General features: G+C 43.2%; 1 protein-coding gene across 5 annotated transcripts in view; it reads left to right on the top strand.

The window, feature by feature from the left end:
• Tspan12 (tetraspanin 12) overlaps window positions 1-20,545 on the top strand; it is a 93,562-nt gene that overhangs the window by 17,267 nt on the left and 55,750 nt on the right. Inside the window, exons 1-3 of one of the 5 annotated variants that reach the window (XM_021190728.2) lie at window positions 7,779-7,903; window positions 8,122-8,261; window positions 9,140-9,275. In XM_021190728.2, the coding sequence (XP_021046387.1) occupies window positions 9,210-9,275 (66 nt within the window). In that variant the 5' untranslated portion in view covers window positions 7,779-7,903; window positions 8,122-8,261; window positions 9,140-9,209. Of the gene's footprint in view, window positions 1-7,778; window positions 7,904-7,979; window positions 8,262-8,522; window positions 8,766-9,139; window positions 9,276-20,545 lie in introns of those variants that run through there. The other 4 variants (XM_029535187.1, XM_029535189.1, XM_029535188.1 and 1 more) reach the window with 4 other exon arrangements.

The following is a 20,545-nucleotide window of genomic DNA, read 5'->3' as shown; positions in this document are numbered from 1 at the left end:
GGGGGAGAGAGAAAGCTGAGGGGGAGAAGGCTGAGGGGAAGAGAGAAGGCTAAGGGGGAGAGAGAGGGCTGAGGGGAGAGAGAAGGCTGAGGAGGAGAGAGAAGGCTGAGGAGGAGAGAGAAGGCTGAGGAGGAGAGAGAAGGCTGAGGAGGGGAGAGAAGGCTGAGGGGGAGAGAGAAGGCTAAGGGGGAGAGAGAGGGCTGAGGGGGAGAGAGAAGGCTGAGGAGGAGAGAGAAGGCTGAGGGGGAGAGAGAAGGTTGAGGAGGAGAGAGAAGGCTGAGGAGGAGAGAGAAGGCTGCCTTTCACAATTCTGTGTCAAAGGTCATGGCACGTCCTTTTCCCTCCTTTTCTTCCCCCATCTCCTTCTTTCCTTCTCCCTCTCTCCACTTTTCCTTCTTTTTACTTCATCTATAGCTGTTGCCTCTACCCCCTCTCTCTCTCTCTTCTTTCCTCTCCCTTCCTCTTTCCTTCTATTTCTATTTTACGTCTGCGGTTTTGTGCTTCACATTTTTTTTTTTTTTTTGCTAAACCCTTTAGAGGTACTGGGCATTTGTAGATGTTAGTGTTCATTAATGCATGTCGAATGGAGTATGACGCTTATTTGGTATTAATAAGATTGTTATCTAGATGAATCATCAGAATGATTAATAGTACTTCGAAGGGTTTGCCAATGGCTAGGAAGCAAATGCAATGGTTAGTGTTTCCTATGTCCTTAGACTTCTTAAAAGATTAGTGTTTATGCCCTTTTTGTTAAATAGGCCAACAGAGACAATATCATGTCCCCAGGTCTTGCCTCCAGCACATCCTACCTATTGATATCAGAATAATCTCCCAAAATACTGTTCGGCCATTTATTTCTAAATATTTGGCTGGGCTATTAGGTCTTAGTGGACTGTAGGGCCAGACAACCTAGCATTGCATTAAAGGCTCTGGTCTTCAGTTAACATGACCTGCCTTGATTTCATCATAACTGAGATGGGAAAAGTATTAAATTATCACTCTATGTACGAAGCTTAAAATATTTTCTAGCCTATAGTAAGTATTGTAAAAAAAAAAGTTTGTTTATTCTTCTCTTAAAGCACCAATGTTTCTTTTAAGGAGAGGATTATTTGAAAGGTACCAGGAGAGGGAACTTCTAGGGTAGAGGCCTGAGAAGTTACCTGGAATTTGGAGCTGGTGTGTAGTCAGTGGAAGCAACCAGCTAAAGGGCCAGCCAACATCAGGGATCCAAGGAAGGGGCAGACAGGAAGACAGGGACCACAGCAAGTTAGTCTAGCTGATGCTCCAGAAGGCCCTTCCTCGTTTCTTGAGATGTTAGTCAAAACCAGCAGTGAATATAGTCTGTACCGGCTGCACTTTAGGGAAACGTTTCCTCAAGGCTGTTTCCTGCTGAAAGCAGGCCTGCCCGGGCCAGAAAGATGATTTGTAAACTACATCAGAACTCTGGAAGCGTTCCTCCTCTTTGCCCCATTCTACAATCCCCAAAGGGAGTACAAGATGAAAACATTTTTTACCCACTGCTTGCAGGAAAGTGGCTTAGCCTATTCTATTTAAACCTCAAAGGACAGTGTGACCTCAGCTAAATTTAGGCCAATCATATATTACACAACCTTCAGGAGGCATGTATGTGTACAGAGAAGGAAACTGAGGCTTCTGGAAGTCTTGGCCATGATGGAGAGAAACCGGCACCAAAACCCAGCTGCCCCTTCTAACTTCTGCTGTGGTGCTGCTGTTCATACACACACATATATGACCAGTGTGCTCAGGAGCAGCAGCCTCCGGCTTTAAATTACTGACAAGCTGTTCACTCCAGCATTTAAATCTTCAATTCAGAAACGGTGCAAACTTCTCCAAGTAGAATATTGGATTCTTAAAATTAGGCTGGAGAAAATGTTCTTCGGAACTTTATTTCCCCATTTTGTGTGGTCTCAGGATCCATCTCTGAGCTTGGCAAAGAGTGTTTAAATCAGTTGACTTGAAAGGGAGTCTTGCTTCAGGGAAATATTCTTCTCTCTCTCTCTCTCTCTCTCTCTCTCTCTCTCTCTCTCTCTCTCTCTCTCTCTCCCTCTCTCCCTCCCTCCCTCCCTCCCTCCCTCCCTCCCTCCCTCCCTCCCTCCCTCTCTCCCTCCCTCCCTTCCCTTTCTCCCTTCTTTTTTCTCTCTGCCCAGTTCTCTTCCCTCTGAGCTCTGTCTATCTGCCAGGGCACCTGCCCCACACCATTTACTGTGCCTCTTTGACATTGCCATCTGCCTTACTGCCGAGATTTCCATGTCGGGCAGGCTTGCCAGTGAATTCCCCTCATACTCCGTTCCGCTTGGCTGCCTGAATTTACACTGCCTTTTGATGAGTCTTTGCTGGAGTTTCAGTCACGCCCTAATTGATTGGTCTAGATGTGAGGTTCTGGCCATCCTCATCTGCTCCCATAGCTGAGCAAAATGGGGTTGTCTGTGACAGCTCGATGTGCCACAGATTGGGTAAGTTTGTCTGGGAGACTTGGAGCCTAATAGAATAATGGCAGTGGAGCAAAAGGAAAAGGGAGCTGGCTTATTTATCTGTAGGTAAATTCATCACGGTAAGGGGAAGAAAAAATGGGGCAGAGAATCAATTTAGGTAGCAAAGGTTGCCTGTTGGATTCTTAGTTTTCAAGTCGGATCTAAGGAATAGCCACTGGGACCAGTTAATGAAGTGACTCTATGGTCAGTTCTCCAGCCCAGGCTGGCTGCTACTCATTCTTAAGCTCCCTTCCTGGAAATGAGAACCACTTCATCTCCACATGGCAGACTTGAAGACTGTGTGTGTATGTGTGTGTGTGTGTGTGTGTTTGTGTGTGACTCAGGTAACAGGGACTCATAAAATATCAGCAGAATTTCCCTTTCTCTCCCTCTCCCTCTCCCCCCCTCTTACATACACACACACACACACACACACGCACATGCACACGCACACAGGCACACACACACACACACAGAGAGAGAGAGAGAGAGAGAGAGAGCTAAAACCCACATATAATTTAATTCTTACCAGTTATTTTGGAAAGTACTTAAGTTTTTTCTAAACTAACCTTGCTATATCCCAAGTCTTTTCTACAGTTACTTACAGTGACTTTAATGTTAAAGTTAAGAGATGTAGTCAAGAGATGGGAATGTCTATAATTCATTAAATGTGATATTGGGAGTTCCCAATCAGAATCATATATCCCCAAAAGGTTATCAGCCTTTTCCTACAGAAATTACTGGGCAACTTATATTTCTTTCTAAGAAAGAGAATCAGTCATAAAGAGATAAAACATCATGTAAATCATCTGTGTCATTTAAGTAAACATATTGTCACTAAAAGAGAATAAGTATATAAGTTCTTTCTCAGTATCAATCAGTTATATATGCATCCATACTATGAAATAGGAATTTCCTACAACTCTGGATCATAAAATATGAGTTGGCTAGCAACCATGCATATGCATACATCTACACACACATAGATGCACATCTACACACAGACACATGCAGTAAGAGAAAGTTTAAATTCCAATGACACTATTTTGTTCACACTAAATTCTCATCATACCATCAGCTGAATTTACACACAATACTTTTATTCATGGTGGGATGAGCATATTTTGGGGTAGCTAAATGGAAATCATTTTAAAAATCAAACATTTTACTATTATAAATGAACAAACATTTAATAAAGTGTCCAGTTGGCACAGGAACTGAAGGGATAGAAGAGAAAGCAAGGGCGTGTCACAGTTTGTTTAACCTTTCTCTAATTGTTGTACCATGAACACGACAAAATGCCGCTATGCTGATACAGTGGAGTGATTTGTAAGGATCCTCTTAAAGAAAGTGGGATAGTTCAATAGACTTGAGTTCTTTCCTTTCCTTTACATTTCTTTTATTTTCAAATAGCCGAATTTAGTTTTTTTTTGTTTTTTGTTTTCATAAAGGAAAGGCAGTTTTTAGATTTTCTACGTTTTTTTGCTTTCTGAAGGGAAAGCATGCCAAGGAAGTTGTAAATTGAGAGTTGGAATTTTCTAGAGCTTTGATTCGCCTAGGACTACGTTCCTGGTAATGATCCAGCGGCTACTTACTGAGTACAGCTGGGCAGCTGTTTCCAGTGCCTGCTGGTATCAGAGTAAAGGCATACTTATTGCTAGCAAGAAATCCATCCTTGTGCCTGCAACAGGGTCATAGGAAATAGCACAAGTGTGACACTTCCCATCGTATCACAGTGTGTGTGTGTGTGTGTGTGTGTGTTGGGGGTACGGGGGTGGTTCTTTAATCCCTAGAGAGACCCACAGGGAGGAAGCAATTTCTTTTCCCTCCAGAAATAGTGCTGACTGAATGTGAAGTCCGGATACACATAATGGCTTTGTGACTGAGAGGAGATGAGGTGACTGAGGACAGAGAGGTGACTCAGGTGTGTGGGAAGAGGCGGGAGAGGCAAGATCTGATGCCGTGACTGTTACGGAGTAAAAAGCTGTGTTTGTCAATTCGCTGTCAAGCACAACGCTCTGCTGGCCCAGTGGAGTGGTGTTTTGAATAGAATTCTCTAGTTTTCCAGTTTGTATGTTATGTTCAAGTCTAGTCAAGAACATTTTAGGCCTTAGTTAAATAATAATTTTAAGTGAACACTGAAAACTTCAAGTAGTGTGGTATTATTTCTGTGGAACATGGGGACAGTTTGTTTGTTTGAAATTTAAATTTGACTAGATATTTTGCTTTTTAAAACATCAATTAATTTTTATTTTTGTTTTTGCAGCAGGGTTTCACGATGTAGTCCTGGCTGTCCTGGAGCTCACCAGGTAGATTAGGCTGGCTTCGAACTCACAGAGATCTTCTTGCTTCAGCCTCCTGGGTGATAGGATTAAGGCATGAATGACCTTCCATTTTATCTGGGTATTTTAAACTTACAGTATAGTGAAGGTTACTTGAATTAGCAAAATACTTTTTTTTTTTTGTCTTATTAGGCATGTGCTTTCAGAAGATAAAGGTAAGAGCATATCTACAGCTTGAGTACGTGTGTTTGACACAGAACTAGTAAGGAATGACCAGTCTGTCCTCCTCTTTGGAGCCTGTCAGTAGACTCCCACCCAGATTTGAGATGCTGTGTACAAGTTAACAGTGGAAGCAGAAGACCAAATCTTAGCTTCTACTTTACTTGGTGACTATGCAGTCCTGAAGCAGTCAATTGAGTCACAGTACGTCATCACAGTTCTGAGAAGTTACTATGTCATTGTGGGCAACAGCCTTTATGTTATATATACATAATACTTGGTTTTTTTAAAAAAAAAAAAAAAAACAACCCCAAGACCCCCGTTAGCCTCCTTTGACAATTGTGAAGAACCACCTTTTATGCTCAAAAGCCAGCAAAACTCTTTTGTGTAACCAAGCACCTTGCTGTCCCTTCCTCTCCACACTGTAGGTAGTACAGGCACAGTGGCTCATGGAGAGAGGAGCCTTCGTCTGTCTTACCACATGCCTGAGTTTTGCTTTTAACTCTGGAATTGATGAGTAGGCGCTTGTAAATGCACATCTTATTCACATTATGACCATTAAATAAGCAAGAAAGAACTGTTTACCTTTCCTGAGCAGTCAAGGAGTTTTATTTTTAATATCCTCAGCTGGCGAGAGGTACAGTATGTACCACACACTCAAATAATACTTACTGAAGTACATGCTGCCATAGAATGGGCTCCTGCCTCCCTGGCAATGAGCAGGATATACAAATATGTTACTCCGTACTCAAAAGGTAATGATGCCCATGTAGTGAATGCTGGTTGAGAAAGCTACAGATGTGGTGAGAATGACAGCTGTGATGCTCATCACTGTAGTCAAGAGCTTCCTAACAGGAGAGCTCGCTGAAGTTATAAAGGCAGAATGGGGGCAGAGAAGCGTCAAGAGATATGGTCAAGAAGAGGCCATGACAGCTGCCCCGTGTTGCAGTATTTTAAATGTGACGAGGTCTCTCATACTGGAGTTGGTTAAGCTTCTGAAGACCATTAATCAGGAATATTAGGGAAATAACTGCAGTTGTTTTCTTCTTGCTTAGAAGTTCTTCTTAATCTCAGTTTCTCAACTGGCAGGCGAGGGATTTAATCCCACTACACCCAAAGAGGTTCTTCTGCTCATTTGAGGCTTCCAGGAAAGCCTGGTAGGTTTTTAAACTTCCCTGCACACTCAGTAACCGGAAAGGTTTGGAAATGTTGAAATAAATTGCATGCCGGGGCCACACTTTTGGAGACTCTGACTTCAGTGTTTTGGGGTTCACCAGAGCATCAGGGTTTTTCTGGATTCCAGATGGTACTCTGACTCCAATCACACTAAGAGGTGGCACTAAGAGGTGGCCATGTTAGGGTACCACTTTGGCTTTCTTTTTTGTCCCTTATTTCTTATTTACTACGAAGAGGGAGGACAAACGCACTTCTAAAGACCTTTTATCTGTATTATTATTTTATCATGGAGGTGTTTATCAGGTAGGTGAACCCTAAGAATTTATGGATTATGCAGAAAGCATTTACCAATCTTCTAGCAATGGAAGATAGTTTTTATTTTTATCGTTGGCATTCATTTCTTCCTTTTGATGGCAAAGCCTCCTTTGTATGAGGACATTTTTATGTCTCTCAGGAACCACGTGGCACCACACAGTTTGGTTGGTGGTTTGTTTCCGTCGCTGACCTTGTGAAGCAGGCAGCTGACCTTGCACTTGCCTGTGAACACAAGGGATGAAGGATGAAAGCGGCTCTCTTAGCTCCTCCCACAATTTCAGAAGCCACTTTGTTACTGGAGTTGGAGCCATCTGATGGATGACTGGACGATTTCCTTGGCAATTTGTGTGGGTGGCTGTCCTTCGTGTTTGCTTCTTAGAACTTGTCTTAGCGATGTGCTTAGGAAGAACGTTAATACCCTAGCACTGGGCATCCACATTGATGCTCATGGTCTCGACCTGGGTACCAACCAACTTAGAGCACATCTCCTTGTCACTTTGGCCACACAGCAGACAGGTGATGATGGACACAGACCACAGCTGCACATTGCCCTGAAGACTCCGATTATTAGTTTTTCTCAAAGATGTTGCTTGGATCTCAGGTTTTTTTGTTTGTTTGTTTGTTTTTTGTTTTTTTATGAGTTTATTTTTTGCTATTTGACGAGGAAACAAATGATCGCAGCAACGTATACTATGGTGAGGGATAAAAACCTAACCTTTTATGGGAGCAACATGAGCCAGAAATTTTAATTTTTTAAGTGTGAAAATGTCTTACTTCTGAAATAGAAGATATGTTTGGAGAGATGCTTTGTGGTTCTTGTGATACCCTACTAAAACTCTAGTTTAAAACAAAACAAAACAAGGCGGCGCTCCAAAGGCTCACTACCCTATGTGCATTTCCAGATTAAATCACCACTTCGAACATTGCCAAGACACCACAGTATCAGGAGCAAGTTTGAAAACTTTGGATTACTTGTGAAAGAATTACCTGGTCTTTTCCCTATCTGGAAGCTAAATCTGTATAGAGATACATTGATGGTTTTGCAAATGTTAGGAGATCACAGTGGGAAAGAAATGTTATTTTATAAATTTATTTACCTACTTTTGATTGGCGAGTGCAACAAATCAATAAAGTTCACAGGGCAGGACATTAATGATAAGTCACTGGAGGTGGCTCTACAAAGGTCCTGAAAACTCGTTTCTCATTGCAGGAATTGTGTTGGGCCACTGGTGGCCCCCCTTCTCAAACACAAATATTTTCATATAATAAAAAGCCTGCTTCCTTATAACCCACCCTCCATTCCCACAACGGCACCATTTTAAAGGGGTGTGCTACAGGGACTACTAGTTTTGCAGGTTTTTAATCTCTCCTGCATTCTATGTCGCAGAGGTGAAGAATCTCTCTGGGGTGTCACTCTGGGTGAGAGGGACAAGAAACACCCACTAGGACCCAACTCGGCAGCCAGCGGCCGAGCATGCGCTGAGAGTTTGTGCAGCTGGCCCTGGCTGCCGCTGCTGCCTTGTCCGGACTTGGCGAGGACTTGGGAGGGACAGCGGCATTGGGAGGTGGCTTAGCAGACTTTCCAGCGACTGCTGCCCAGGACTTTTTTTTTTTTTTTTTTCTCTTCTTTTTCCCAGGAGTTAGCGACGCAGACGGTTGGGGAGAGGAACACAAGGAAGTGTCTGCATCCCTTTGGCTCTCCGGGAGGAGCGTCCCTGCCGGATGAGTGTCTGCTGTGTGTCCCGGACTGTTCCCCGGCAGGAGCGCAGCTCGAACGGTGAGTGGCCACAAGTCTCACATCTCTCCTGCTGGCGGTCCCTGCCGCCTGCCTGAGTGGCTTCTGCCCTGCGCGGTGCGTCCTGCCGGGGGCGCGCGGCCGCGGTGACTTTGCTTGACCGCGCAGGCTTTGTGCTCTGCGGGCGGCGGGGACCTCAGTGTTGCGGCGGCACGCGGGGCCCCGGGGTTGCGCGTCCGGGGGGCGGGGGTGGTAGTGAATGATGACCGGTCCGGCTTGGGTACTGCCGCACCGGCCCTGACTCCCCAATGTCTCCTCCCCGCCACCCCGCCCCAGGCTCATCCATTATTCCCGGAGGACAAACTGCATTTCTCACGTTCTTCCAAAGAAACCCTAGTCACCGGGCGGGATCCCAGCTCTGTGCTGCGCCCCCAGTGGCTCCCGAGTTCACACCCGAGCTGTGCGACCCGGTGGTGGGGTGGGAGCACGGAGGTCGGGCCCAGGAACTGCCCAGAGAAGGGCATTCCTGTGTTCCGAGAGGTCGAGGTGTGTGTGTGTGTGTGTGTGTGTCCTTGGGGATAGGGATGGCAATGGAGCCTGTGGCATCTCCAGAGACACAAAGCTGTCCCCCCGGGAGACAGCAAAGAAAGTCTCAAGGGCCATGCCACTGGCCCCCCCGGGAAAACTAGTTTACTGTACATTCATCCAGAGAGTTAACCTTTTCTCTTGGCAGCAGGTGTTACCCGATGCCAAGTGAGGACTTTTGGAAGTTTTGCTCCCTTTAAGACTCTAACAAATGAGTTTTGATGAGAGGACATCTGAAATAAACTAGGCTTGGGAATCCTGGGGACCCAGCTGAGGGCTGGCAGAGGGGCTCATTTGTGAAGCTAGCTAGTTCTCTGCTGTGCCCGCCCCTGCAGCTCGCAGCGGCTCTGCCTGGACCAGTAGAATGTGGTGAGAGGATGGGGCTTCTCCCTCCCAAGACTCACAATGGCCAGAGAAGATTCCGTGAAGTGTTTGCGCTGCTTGCTCTACGCCCTCAACCTGCTCTTTTGGGTAAGCTTACCAGTCCTACTATCTGAGCGGGTGGGGATGGCTAGGTTTTCTCAACTACCAGATAAGGTGCCAACCGGCATTGGCTCAGCATTAATTAACGACATGAGAGCACATCCTCTGTTGTTCAGAGAAGTAAAAAATTGACCTTCTTAGAATATCTATGATCTAGCTCAAGTTCCATCTGTAATTAGAAAAAAAAAAGCCGCTCCTGTATACAAGTGCCAAGTAACATGAAGCTAATCTAAGGATATAAATAAGTGCACGTGCTTGTACTGGAAGATAAGAGAATATGACAGACTACTCGGGAACCGCTAGTTTGCAGGAATTTTAGGTAGCTGTGCAAGCCTTACATTTTTCTTTACGTCACCACCACAGCCTATAAAAATTTGTTGGGGCAACTGCTCTTAATATATCTTTGGAAGGAGTCACACCTAGATATCTTACCAAAAGTCTGGATAGGTTTTTAAAGGGAATTCCATATAGTCCAAAGGGTGGTTTCCATATAACTATATCTAAGTTGGGAATGTTTGAGGAATTTTATATATGCTTTTGGAAAAAAAAAGATATCCATTTAAGGAAACAAAATACATACAATTTAAAAGTCCACGGAAATTACATTGCATGAGTTAGTGACTTTTGGTGTTTTCTATCCAAGTTTTCATCAAGTGTTAGTGTTGTATTATTTATAATACTTATGGAAGTATGAGTATTAAAATTATGAATGTTACTTCAGAAGGTTGTCATACTTAAGCAAGTTCTCTTGTGCCATTTTTTTGTGTTCCTTTAATAATTTATATTCAACGTTTCCTGTTGGAAATTTTAGTATGCAGTATATTTATTTCTTGTCTGTCTGGCATTGGCTGGCCCCCTTATTTCCTGACAGCCATTACAGCTGGTCTCTAGAGGAGGATATTTTTGTTAAATTGCTCCTTTTGGATTGACAGTATTCTAAGATGACAAATTAAGTCTTTAATAAGTCGTTTGAGCACTGTCCAGAAGGACAACTTTTAAAACTTAATATGAAAAAAGTTAAGCATTGAGTAATTACACTCACCATTAGCAAACAGAAAAACCACTAATTGATTTTACTGTGCCTTCTAATTCTAAAAGGGCACATTTGAAAGTTGCTCATTAACTTACCTACGTAGCTACCGGGTATTGAGACTCTGAGCCGTTTCTTCTAGAATCTGTAGGTATTACTCTTACTGCTAAATTTTCACTTGCCTCCCTTCTGCTTCTCAGTGATAGGCTTGCTACACTGTCACACTAAAGGGATCTTTATGGAAGGCCTTGTTGAACTTCCTTTCTTTGTAAACCAGGAAATTGAGAGCAAGTTAAATGGCATGGCAAAGGCCAGCTATCCTAGTGGTGGTGCGCCCAGGGACAGAACTCAGTACTCTTGCACCTAGACGATGTCTTTAACACACAGCCTTTTCCCACTTCCGAACCTATCCCAGTGGTGGTGCGCCCAGGGACAGAACTCAGTACTCTTGTACCTAGAAGATGTCTTTAACACACAGCCTTTTCCCACTTCCGAACCTCCTCATTAATAAGATCTTTTGTCATTCAATTAGAAAATGTCAAACACTGGGGGAAATCCAAATCACTCTGCAAAAGCATTGCTCCTTGGAATAATGAAATCGGCTTGAAAAACCACCCCTCTCCTAAACACTTGCAGGCCCCTTCATGCTACCGGGGACTGCAAAATGTTATTCTTTTATTGCTATCCTGTCCTTCAACTTCTGTCTACGAGGGAGGGTATGTGTGTTCCGACTTAGGTGTTTATCTAGATTGCCACCCCCTCTGTGTCTAGCTCTCCCCCCCATTATCTCATCTGTAACAAGCCAGTGTACTCCCTCTCTATTTTAATTTGCTTTAGACAGAGTTAACAGGTCCTTATCACTACCCACATGTGTCTAGTCACATTCATATGCATTGCTTATATATTCCTTACACCATAATGTATGTGTTGACAGCAGAAACACAACAGCAAAATGTAGCCAACATCAATCAAACAGTAAAATACAAAATAGCTCTTATGTGGTTAGTATGTATTTACTAGGTAGATTTAGTGCCTTGGTTTTCTAGTCTTTAAGACAGGTATTTTTTAGAGGTGTTGTGAACATTCCCAACAATGGCACATGGTGCTGTTGAGAAGCCCTGCAGCCAGTGCAGTTACCACAATCTTGATAATCTCAAGGAGACAAACAGGAAGTGGATTGCTACTATTCCTGGCAGTAGGAGTGGTAATTACTATTGCCCTGATTAGAAGGGCTGTTGATCCATTAACTTTGAGCATTTTGTAGCTTAAAAACAAAGACATCAGTAGACACTATCATTTGTTTGAAAGTATCTTTTCCCACCAGGAATAGTGTGCTTTTCAATTTTGGCCAATCTGAAGATTTAAAGTCTTATGTTATTATTTCTTTATTCTTTTGCATCTCTCAGTACCAATAAGCATGACCGACCACCTGCCTATATGCTTACACATAATTTTGATGTATTTCCTTTTGTGCTTTATATCCTTTATCCATTTTGTTCTTATTGATGTTTGCCCTCTTGCTTGCTGATTTTAACTGTTGTTGCGTAGTAGTGAAACACATTTTTATAGTTTTTTTATAAATAAGTATATGTCCTTTTGTAGCTCAACATTTTTTTGTCATGGTTATGGTTTCCTTTTCCACATAGACTTTAATATTTTTTAAAAATGTGTGTGCGTGTGTATGTGTTTGTGCATGTCTGAGGTGTGTGTGTGTGTGTGTGTATGTGTGTGCATGTGTGATGTACATGTAGGTCTGCCCGTGCTATGGCCTGTGGGTGAACATCACAAGATGACTTTGAGGAGTCAACACCCTTCTTCCACCTCTATGTAGATTCAAAGCATTAGAACACAGATATTAGGCAAGTTCTTTTGAACTGATGTGTAGTGCCAGCCCTAAGATTTTTTAAAAATTTTCATTCAGTTAAAAATATCCATGGGGCCAGGTATGATGGCCCATGTTTGCAATTATAACAATGCTTCCTATAAGGAAGGCTGATTCGGAATTGATGTAAATTCAAGGCCTGCCTGGCTTGGTAATGAGGTCTAGGCCAGTCTTGGATACAAAATGAAACTTTGTTTTAAAAAGAAAAGCACACAGCAGATAAACAACCACCACAAAGGTTACTGAAGTAGTTTATAAAATCTCATGAAATGACTATTCTAATGTTGGGACACACCGGGGCAAATATCTTCAGAGAGAAAGCAAATTCCTTTCAACTCAGAGCAGTTTCTGGCCCCAGCTCTCCCCACAGCCCCGGAAAAGAGCTTTCTTTCTCATTCCCTCCTTTTTCAGATAAAGAAAGCAGTGCTCGGATGGGTTCTGCTGATGAGCATCAGAACAGGAAGTCCAAACCCAGTTTTGCTTATTTATCCATACGTAGAGAAGTGATACTGTCAGGAATCGTGCTGAGTGTATTTGCAGTGATGTGAAGTAAGCATCCTCACTAGGGAAGGATTCCCTGTCCACCTGCTCATTCCCAGCCCTTTAGAGCTGGCCTCTCAACCTACAGCGTGCACGGAGAGTGACCTAAGCATGCCGATAAACTTCGGGTTCAGCTTCCCTAGGTGTGTGCTTGAGTGTGCGTGGGGCATATGTGTGCTGGAATGGAACTGAGGGTCTTGGACAGGCCAGAGAAGTACTGGGGATGCTTGAGTCACATCCTTAGCTCTCAACATGTTAATGGGGTTGGTCTGAGCCATTCCCTTTCTGCACCAGCAGGAACAAGTGCTGACTTCTAATTCTCATTGGAATTATAAGTAGGACAAATAAGGGATCTCCATCATCATTTTCTAAATCAGACTTCACATCCTGACCCTGATCCTTCCTCTCTCTCGTTTGCAAGTTGACACACCTTCCCTTGTTACCCACAGAGCTTGAGAATAGAGCCTTCTACTTTTTGCCTTTTAAATACACATATATGAATGTTTATTGCAATGCCTTTTAAATATTGTATTGGTACTCAATCCCCTTCTCAAGCCTAGTGAGGCCTCTTTTCTTTTTCTTTATACCCCCCGCAGAAGAGAACAATACATTCTAATTGGGAAAATATAGACAACCCACGTAGCTTTCGCTTCGCTATCCTCAAAGTTGAAAAACCTTTAAGGAAACGGGTAGATCTTGTGTCTTTAAGTTTTGTAAGCATGAGGTGAGGGTGTGTTTGAGAAGAAACAACCAGCAAGTCCTCAGACCCCAGCGCTCTGTGTTCTCTTCATTCCTGCCGAGCTGTGACTCCGACGTGGCATCTGCTGAGTGTCTCCCACAGAATGAGGATGCTTGACCCTGCTGCAGTTGCAAGGGGACAAGCCATCGATTCTGGCTTCTGGTGTTTCGTGAGTGTTGTGTTGTGTGTGGAGCAGCACGATACCAGGCGATGCTGCATCTCTGCTGCTGAGAGACCTTTAGTTTGTGATGACGCTCTGTGGCGCCCAAGATGGCAGCACGGTGCCGATTCTCCTTAACTGAAGTACCACATTCTTCCTCTTTCAAATGATGTGTTACATGACTCGAAGACCTGAAAGATTTCTTCTCTTTTAGAAGTGTTACCTTTCGGTGACATGTGTCTGTTATTAGAAAGAGGAGTAGGAGTCGGGCATGGTGGCGCACGCCTTTAATCCCAGCATTTGGGAGGCAGAGGCAGGCGAATTTCTGAGTTTGAGGCCAGCCTGGTCTACAGAGTGAGTTCCAGGACAGCCAGGGCTATACAGAGAAACCCTGTCTCAAACAAACAAAGTAAGAAAGAAAGAGGAGTAGGTATGACTAGTTTGAAAGTTTGTAAAAAATGGCAAATACTTCATATTTCACGAAATGTGTATTTACAAAGTCCCTAAAAGCATGCTACCCATTCTGTAGTGTTTAAGCTCGATTTCACCTACCAGTGAGTGTCATTGGTGCTTGCATACCCCACAGGTGAGCAGAACATCTTGTTCATAATTTAGCACTGGGTTGGGGATAGATGAAGAAACAGGGGGCATGGAAGGAATTTTTCTTCTCTGGCCATCAGCATCTGTAGTGAGATGTTTTTCTACCATAAACACCTTAAAAAGTTATTTGTCACATTAAAATACCACTTAAATCACTATTTTCCTCTTTATTCTATGAATAGCATTTGAGGGTTTTTTTTTTTTTTTTTTTTACTCTTTCTAAGTTGTGGTTAAAAGGCCCTCTGATTTTTTGATCTCTCTTAAACATAAATTTCCATTATGAAAAAAATTATCAAGGCAAAACTAGTCTTTTTAAAATGTATCATGTTGGGCTGGAGAGATGGCTCAGCGGTTAAGAGCACTGACTGCTCTTCCAAAGGTCCTGAGTTCAAATTCCAGCAACCACATGGTGCCTTACAACCATCCATAATGAGATCTGGCACCCTCTTCTGGAGCATCTGAAGATAGCTACAGTGTACTTAGATATAATTACAAATAAATCTTAAAAAAAAAAGTATCATGTTTCAGTTGTCACAGGCTTGAGTCACTGTGTACCTCATAGAGGGCGTTTGGGGACTAGATGACAGATTCTGAATTTTATCCATTCCTACTGAAGATAGGAACATTGGATTCCTTGCTTATTCTCCCGACTTTATTCAATGAATAACCCCAAGCTAGGACATGGGACAGTAGAGTTGACTGCAGCTGACCCAGACAGTAGTGCCTAATGAAGCATTCCACCTTTCTCTCATGACTGTACTCATTCATTGGAAACCAGTGTGATTCTGAGAATGGAGAAGTCTCTACTAATCATGAGAGGCTTAAAGTGAGTCTCTTCAGTCCAGGGAAGGAGAGTCACACAGTATGTAGGGAAAGATGATAATACATGAAAATTCTTATTCTAAACTGTTATTCCAGGTGCTGCTGATAAAGCCACTTGTAATGAATGGAGTCTGTGCTTAAATTATGCCCATAGGGAATTTCTCAACCTGTTCTGGCCATTGTTACCATTGTCTAGTCTCTCAAGACATTGGCAAATTGTGCTGTGTGTTTATTCTCTATCTCTACCATCGACTCCTACAAGGGAAGGTGGCAAGGCATGCAGGGTGGTGGCAGAAGTACCGGGAGGGGGGCAGGGACATGTAGCTTTGGCCTCCACACCAACAAGAATTGATTTTACTTTTAACTAAGAGAAAAGTGAGTTCTTAAAGAAGTAAAGCACTTACTTCAGTCCCAGTGTTTTCAAGATGAGTAGATGCGCCTCTGAAAACCTGTTTTCTTTGTTGGAGTTCTCTTTGTGGAGACAGAAGTATAAGTAAGATCTAGATCTCACTGACATCCTATCCTTGCTCACAGATCAAAGGAAAGTTCAGGAAGATCGTTTTAGATGTCTGTCATTCTTGAAGAGGATCCGAGCCACTGGCCTTTTCTGAGACCTATTTATGCAAACAGTTGAAGGGTTTAAAAGCTTTGCTTTTAACATTGACCTAGTTTGTGCAAACCATGTGTGTACCTGTCTTAACACAGCTAAGAAAATGTGGACACACACAGTTCTAATTTACAAAACAGCTTGATGTATCACTCTCCTTACACACACAGTTAGATTCAGGAGAAACTAGACCACGCTCTAAGTAGAGAAAATTTCATATTTTTGATTATTTGTTGAGAGGTAGCATTTTCTTCTAAGCACTTCACAAGACAAGTTGTAGCAGCTGTCAAATGCATATCTACAAAGTAATAGATGTGTTATTTTTCTACCTATTTTCTTGATGGTTAGATAGTGTATGATAGTACTGGAGGCCAGGAATATCAGGTGAATAATTATGTTCCTAGTTTGATCCCCATGTGGTAAATTCATAAATTCGAATATGATATACCCCATAAATATGTATATCTTGGTCAAAATGGGAAATACAAGTTTAAGGCAACCAAAACCTAATTTGGATAATCCACAAAAAATTCAGTGATCTGGGGTGTGAGTTTTTCCTGTAAGTTATGCTCCTAGGTTATATAATGTCAGGAAGACTTCTTGGGCTATTCAGTCTGATTTGGTGTCCCAATGTAGCCCGGTTCCATTTGTGCCCCCCCCCTCCGGTTCCAGCATCTCAGCCTCAGTGTAAAGTCGCTCTTTGAGGATGAGATGGTTTCCAAGCATTTAGGCCATTCTTTTTCAAAGCTGCTTGCTTACCATGGTGGAAAGCTTTGGGTTGATCTTTATTTCCATTCGTGCTCCAGGCACAGCTCCACGTTCGGTAGACACCTCTTAGGAGAACACAGTGAGATGGTGCAGAATGCAGAATTGAGAGTTCAAAGCATCCCTGTATCAGTTTCTAACCTTCATTGTATATCATGACATCGTCATTCGGCCAGCATGCCCCTACAGAACATTTCCGGCAAGGTGAAATTAAGTTCCCGTTAAAGCATCAGATTTTGCTAAAAGATCTCAACTTGCATGGAGTGTAGAAAACATTCCCACTCAGTTGACTTCTTTTCCCACTCACTCGCCTCACTGATAGGTCCTGCTACCAAGTGAGTATTCTTTTACTGGGTAGAATCAAACAGGAAACGAGGAAGAGGCTCCCCAAGGACAGTGCAGAGAGCATTCACAAGTGCTGTGGGTCAGAAGGGAGCCTGCAGACAATCTTTCCACTCTAACTGGTGTTTGGGCTGGTGTCCAAGGAGAAGTGGAGGTTACTTTGCTCCGGAGGCCTGGAAGGCCTGGGAAGGGTGGTGTTTCAGTAGAGGTCATGGGCAGAAGCAGACATGGGAGCTTGGGAGTTGTGAATGGTGCCCTTTGCAAGGACTTCCATCATTGTTCAACTACGGGAAGGAGCTGGCAGCAAACGGGATTAGAGGGTAGATTAAAGAATGAGTAAGAGGACCTTGTGTGACCTCCTCGGGCTATTACACTTTATTCTCTAGGAGGGAGATGAGGGAAGAGGAAATAGAGGTTAGGAAATAGCATGAGGATAGCTACATGCTGAAGCAAGCTTGATTCTGCACTGTGGAGGTGGGGTCGATGAGCTGGAGAGATGTCTCATGAAGATGATTGCTACATCCTGACAAGAGAGGATGGGGGTGCTTGAACTAGCCTGAAGCAGCAGGAAATGGGGAGGGATTTGCCAGACGCCTCTCTCAGGAACCCTGAAAAGGATTCAAAACTAATGAAATGTCCAGTGGAAAATGAGGGAGAGGTTCAGGCTGTCTGCCAAGCTGTCAGCCTATGTGATCGAAGGGTTCATTACTCCATTCACTAGGCTTGTAAACACTGTGAGGAGTGACAAAAGGCTTAGAGAAAAGTGGAGCTGGGACCCGTTTTAGACATGCTAAGATGGAGAATGGCCGGCCAGGAGCTCTGCACAGAGTTCACTCCGTAGTCCTTCCCATATCAGATAATCCCACTCCTGAACTGATTTAGGAATGGTTTACACTGAGAAGCACTAAGAGACACTCTCGGGTTTAAAGCAACGGCGGGTCATATATTTGGATCTACTAAAAAGTAGAATTTTTTATGATGGTTTAAAGGTGGAAAAAAAAAAGCAACTGAGGTTAAGTAAAAACCAAATGTCATACTAAAAGTTATAAGCTGCAAAGGTGCAGAGCTGGGGTTCCTACTTGGAGTTCAGAATTCAGTGGCTTTCTGTTGTTGGCACTCGGTCAAGGACATACACCTTCAGGTAGCTTCAAGGACAGACGTCCTTGCCAGCGTATGCCTTCCCAGGAGCAGTTCCCCTCCCCCTGAACATGCCATGCTGCCTTCTACTCTGGAACCCTTGCTTTTCCTTCTGATTGGAAAATCCTTTTCATCCTTTCCCTCCTAACTAACTTGACTTTGCTCTTCACATCTCAGCTGCCATTGAGATGTCCCTTTGACCTTGTGGGTCAGACAGCCTGAAAGGCGTCGATCTTTCCTGTACTTAGTACAGTCTGTAGTTACGCATTCACACTTCTGATGATGGCAGTGAATGTCCTCTTCCCTTAGAGAACTGCATCATGGAGACAGTGTCAGCTCCTTCTTGTTCATGTCTCTGGTCCATAGTGCGGTACCTGGACATGATCAATGTATATGCTTAGAAAGGAATAATGACTTCAAAGCCAAGGCTTTATCCATACTGCCATTTAACAAGTGTTTTGAAACATACAGTTCACAACAAATGAATGTTTTTCTTTCTTTTTTTCCTTTCTCTCTCTCTTTTTTTTTTTTTTTTTTGCCAAAAGGGGAAGAACTGTGTCTAGTGACAACCACTACGAATCAGTTATGCATAATGAAGACTCACAAAATGAGCTAAGAAGCACAAGGATAAGTTGGAGGGGTGAGAAGAAGGGGTGGATACAATCAAAATGCATGGTAGGAAGTGCTCGAAACGATTCAAAAGAAAAAAGAAGGAAACTAAAGGATGGAGATAGCAAGATCATTTATTGCTAAATAAAACAGTAATAGGTTCTTTATTTCAAAATGATGTAAAATAGTGATCTACTCCATCTCTGTGACATTCAGAAAGTAAACACCAACAGATAGTCATGGGGTTGGGAGATGAAGCCTGTGGGGCACCTTTGTGAATAAATGAAGGGATACTGAATTCACTTCCCAGCCTCCCAGCAGAGAGACCTTCTTCACAGATGGGCGCACATGACCTCTCCTTGGAGGCTTTATCTAGAAAGCCTGGTTTGCAGTCAATATCTGCATCAGCTTAGACTCATACCCAGCTTAGAAAACCACCCATCAGCGTTAAAGTCAAAGTTACTGATGTTCATCAAACTGCCAGAAATGTTAAAAGTCAGGTTACGTCGAATCCCTTGAGAGTTATATTAAGTTTAAAAAAAAAAAAATACCAAAGACATGTTTTTGAAAAGATTTCAGGTAAGATAGGGAAGACTTCAGAATTCAGGAGCCAACTTTTTTTTTTTTTTTTTGCTATAAGGGCAAGAACTGTGTCTAGTGACAACACAGTGTAGACTCAGGGTTGGAAATGGGCTAAGAAACACAAGGATAAGTTGGAGGAGTGAGAAGAAATTTTAATTATTTGTTAGAAAAGGTTCCCGGGCAGAATCATTATCAAAGTGTTTTAGATGTTTTATTTTTCCCTTAACACTTTTGGGTTATGAGAATTTTAAAACATATTTCACCTTGAAAGGGCAGTGATTAACCTCCATTTCCTCATTGCCGAGTGTCAGTAGTTGTTGGGAACACAAAAAAGGGGGCCCTTGGGAAGAGGGGGGAGGAAAAACCCACACCCCGCCAGAGTTTTACCTATTCCCTGCTCTGTCAGGTGTGGGAGGGCTGCTAACTACCTTCCACTAATCCCTGGGTGGGCGTTCAAGCCTCTGACCCACTCTTCAGGGGATGGCCAAGGGCCAGCCTTACCTGGGATTCCTGGAGCTATCTTGATAAAGCCACCAGGGTTATAGGAGAGAAGGATGAGGGGAGAGAGGTTCCCAGCACCTGTGAGAGTGAGTGCAGCGGATCTTGACTGGAGCACTGGAAGACCTTCTAATGGAGATTAGAAATGGCTCATTGGGAGAAAGCCAAGCGCAGTGGGCCTTGATGAGCAGAGACGTTCTATGGCTTTAGAGCTTTATTATAGAAAGGCAGGGGGAAAGAGAGAAGGTAGACAGAGAGAGAGAAAAAAAGAGAGAGAGAAAGACTAGAGAGAAAGAGAGTAAGAGAGAGGAGATAGGAGATGAGAAGACAAAGAGGAGAGAGGAGAGAAGACAGAGAGAAGACAGGATGAGAGTGAGGGGTAAGAGGTAAGAGAGTGAGGTGGGGCTGAACAGCCCTTTTTATAGTCTTTACTGTTGCAAGGTAACTGGGGAGGAGTTTAGCCTGAAGGTCAGAAGCTTGGGCCATTGCCTACATGACTACTGACCATGCTTCTCTTGTGGGGGCTATGGGGGGTGGTAACTTCGGCAGGGGCCAAACCAGCTCCACTCTCAGCTCAGGGCATGGTTAATCATCACTGCCTCGTAGCTAACTGTCCTTCAAGTTTTTCCACAATTCACCATCGGTCTCTAGAAGGTAAGGGACTTTTAAAATAAATTGAGTTTGTATTCAGGCTTTAAATAATAGTTGAGTTCTTCTCCAGTTGTCTGCAAATATTTATTTTTTATTTTTTACTTTTTTTTTTTTTTTTTGCAATTGATTTGTTTGAATCAGGGTTCAAAGCAGGCCATTATATTACATAGGACAATCTCTTGAATTCCTTTTAATCTTTAACAGCATTTCCTTTCTTTTTTAAAAATTTTTTATTTCAGTATCTACTTCTCTCTCTCTCTCTCTCTCTCTCTCTCTCTCTCTCTCTCTCTCTCT

The sequence above is a fragment of the Mus pahari genome, chromosome 2, assembly GCF_900095145.1.
Source record: "Mus pahari chromosome 2, PAHARI_EIJ_v1.1, whole genome shotgun sequence".
NCBI lineage: Eukaryota > Metazoa > Chordata > Mammalia > Rodentia > Muridae > Mus > Mus pahari.
The sequence above is the reverse complement of the archived record's forward strand: the minus strand, read 5'-3'. Positions and strand labels throughout refer to the sequence as shown.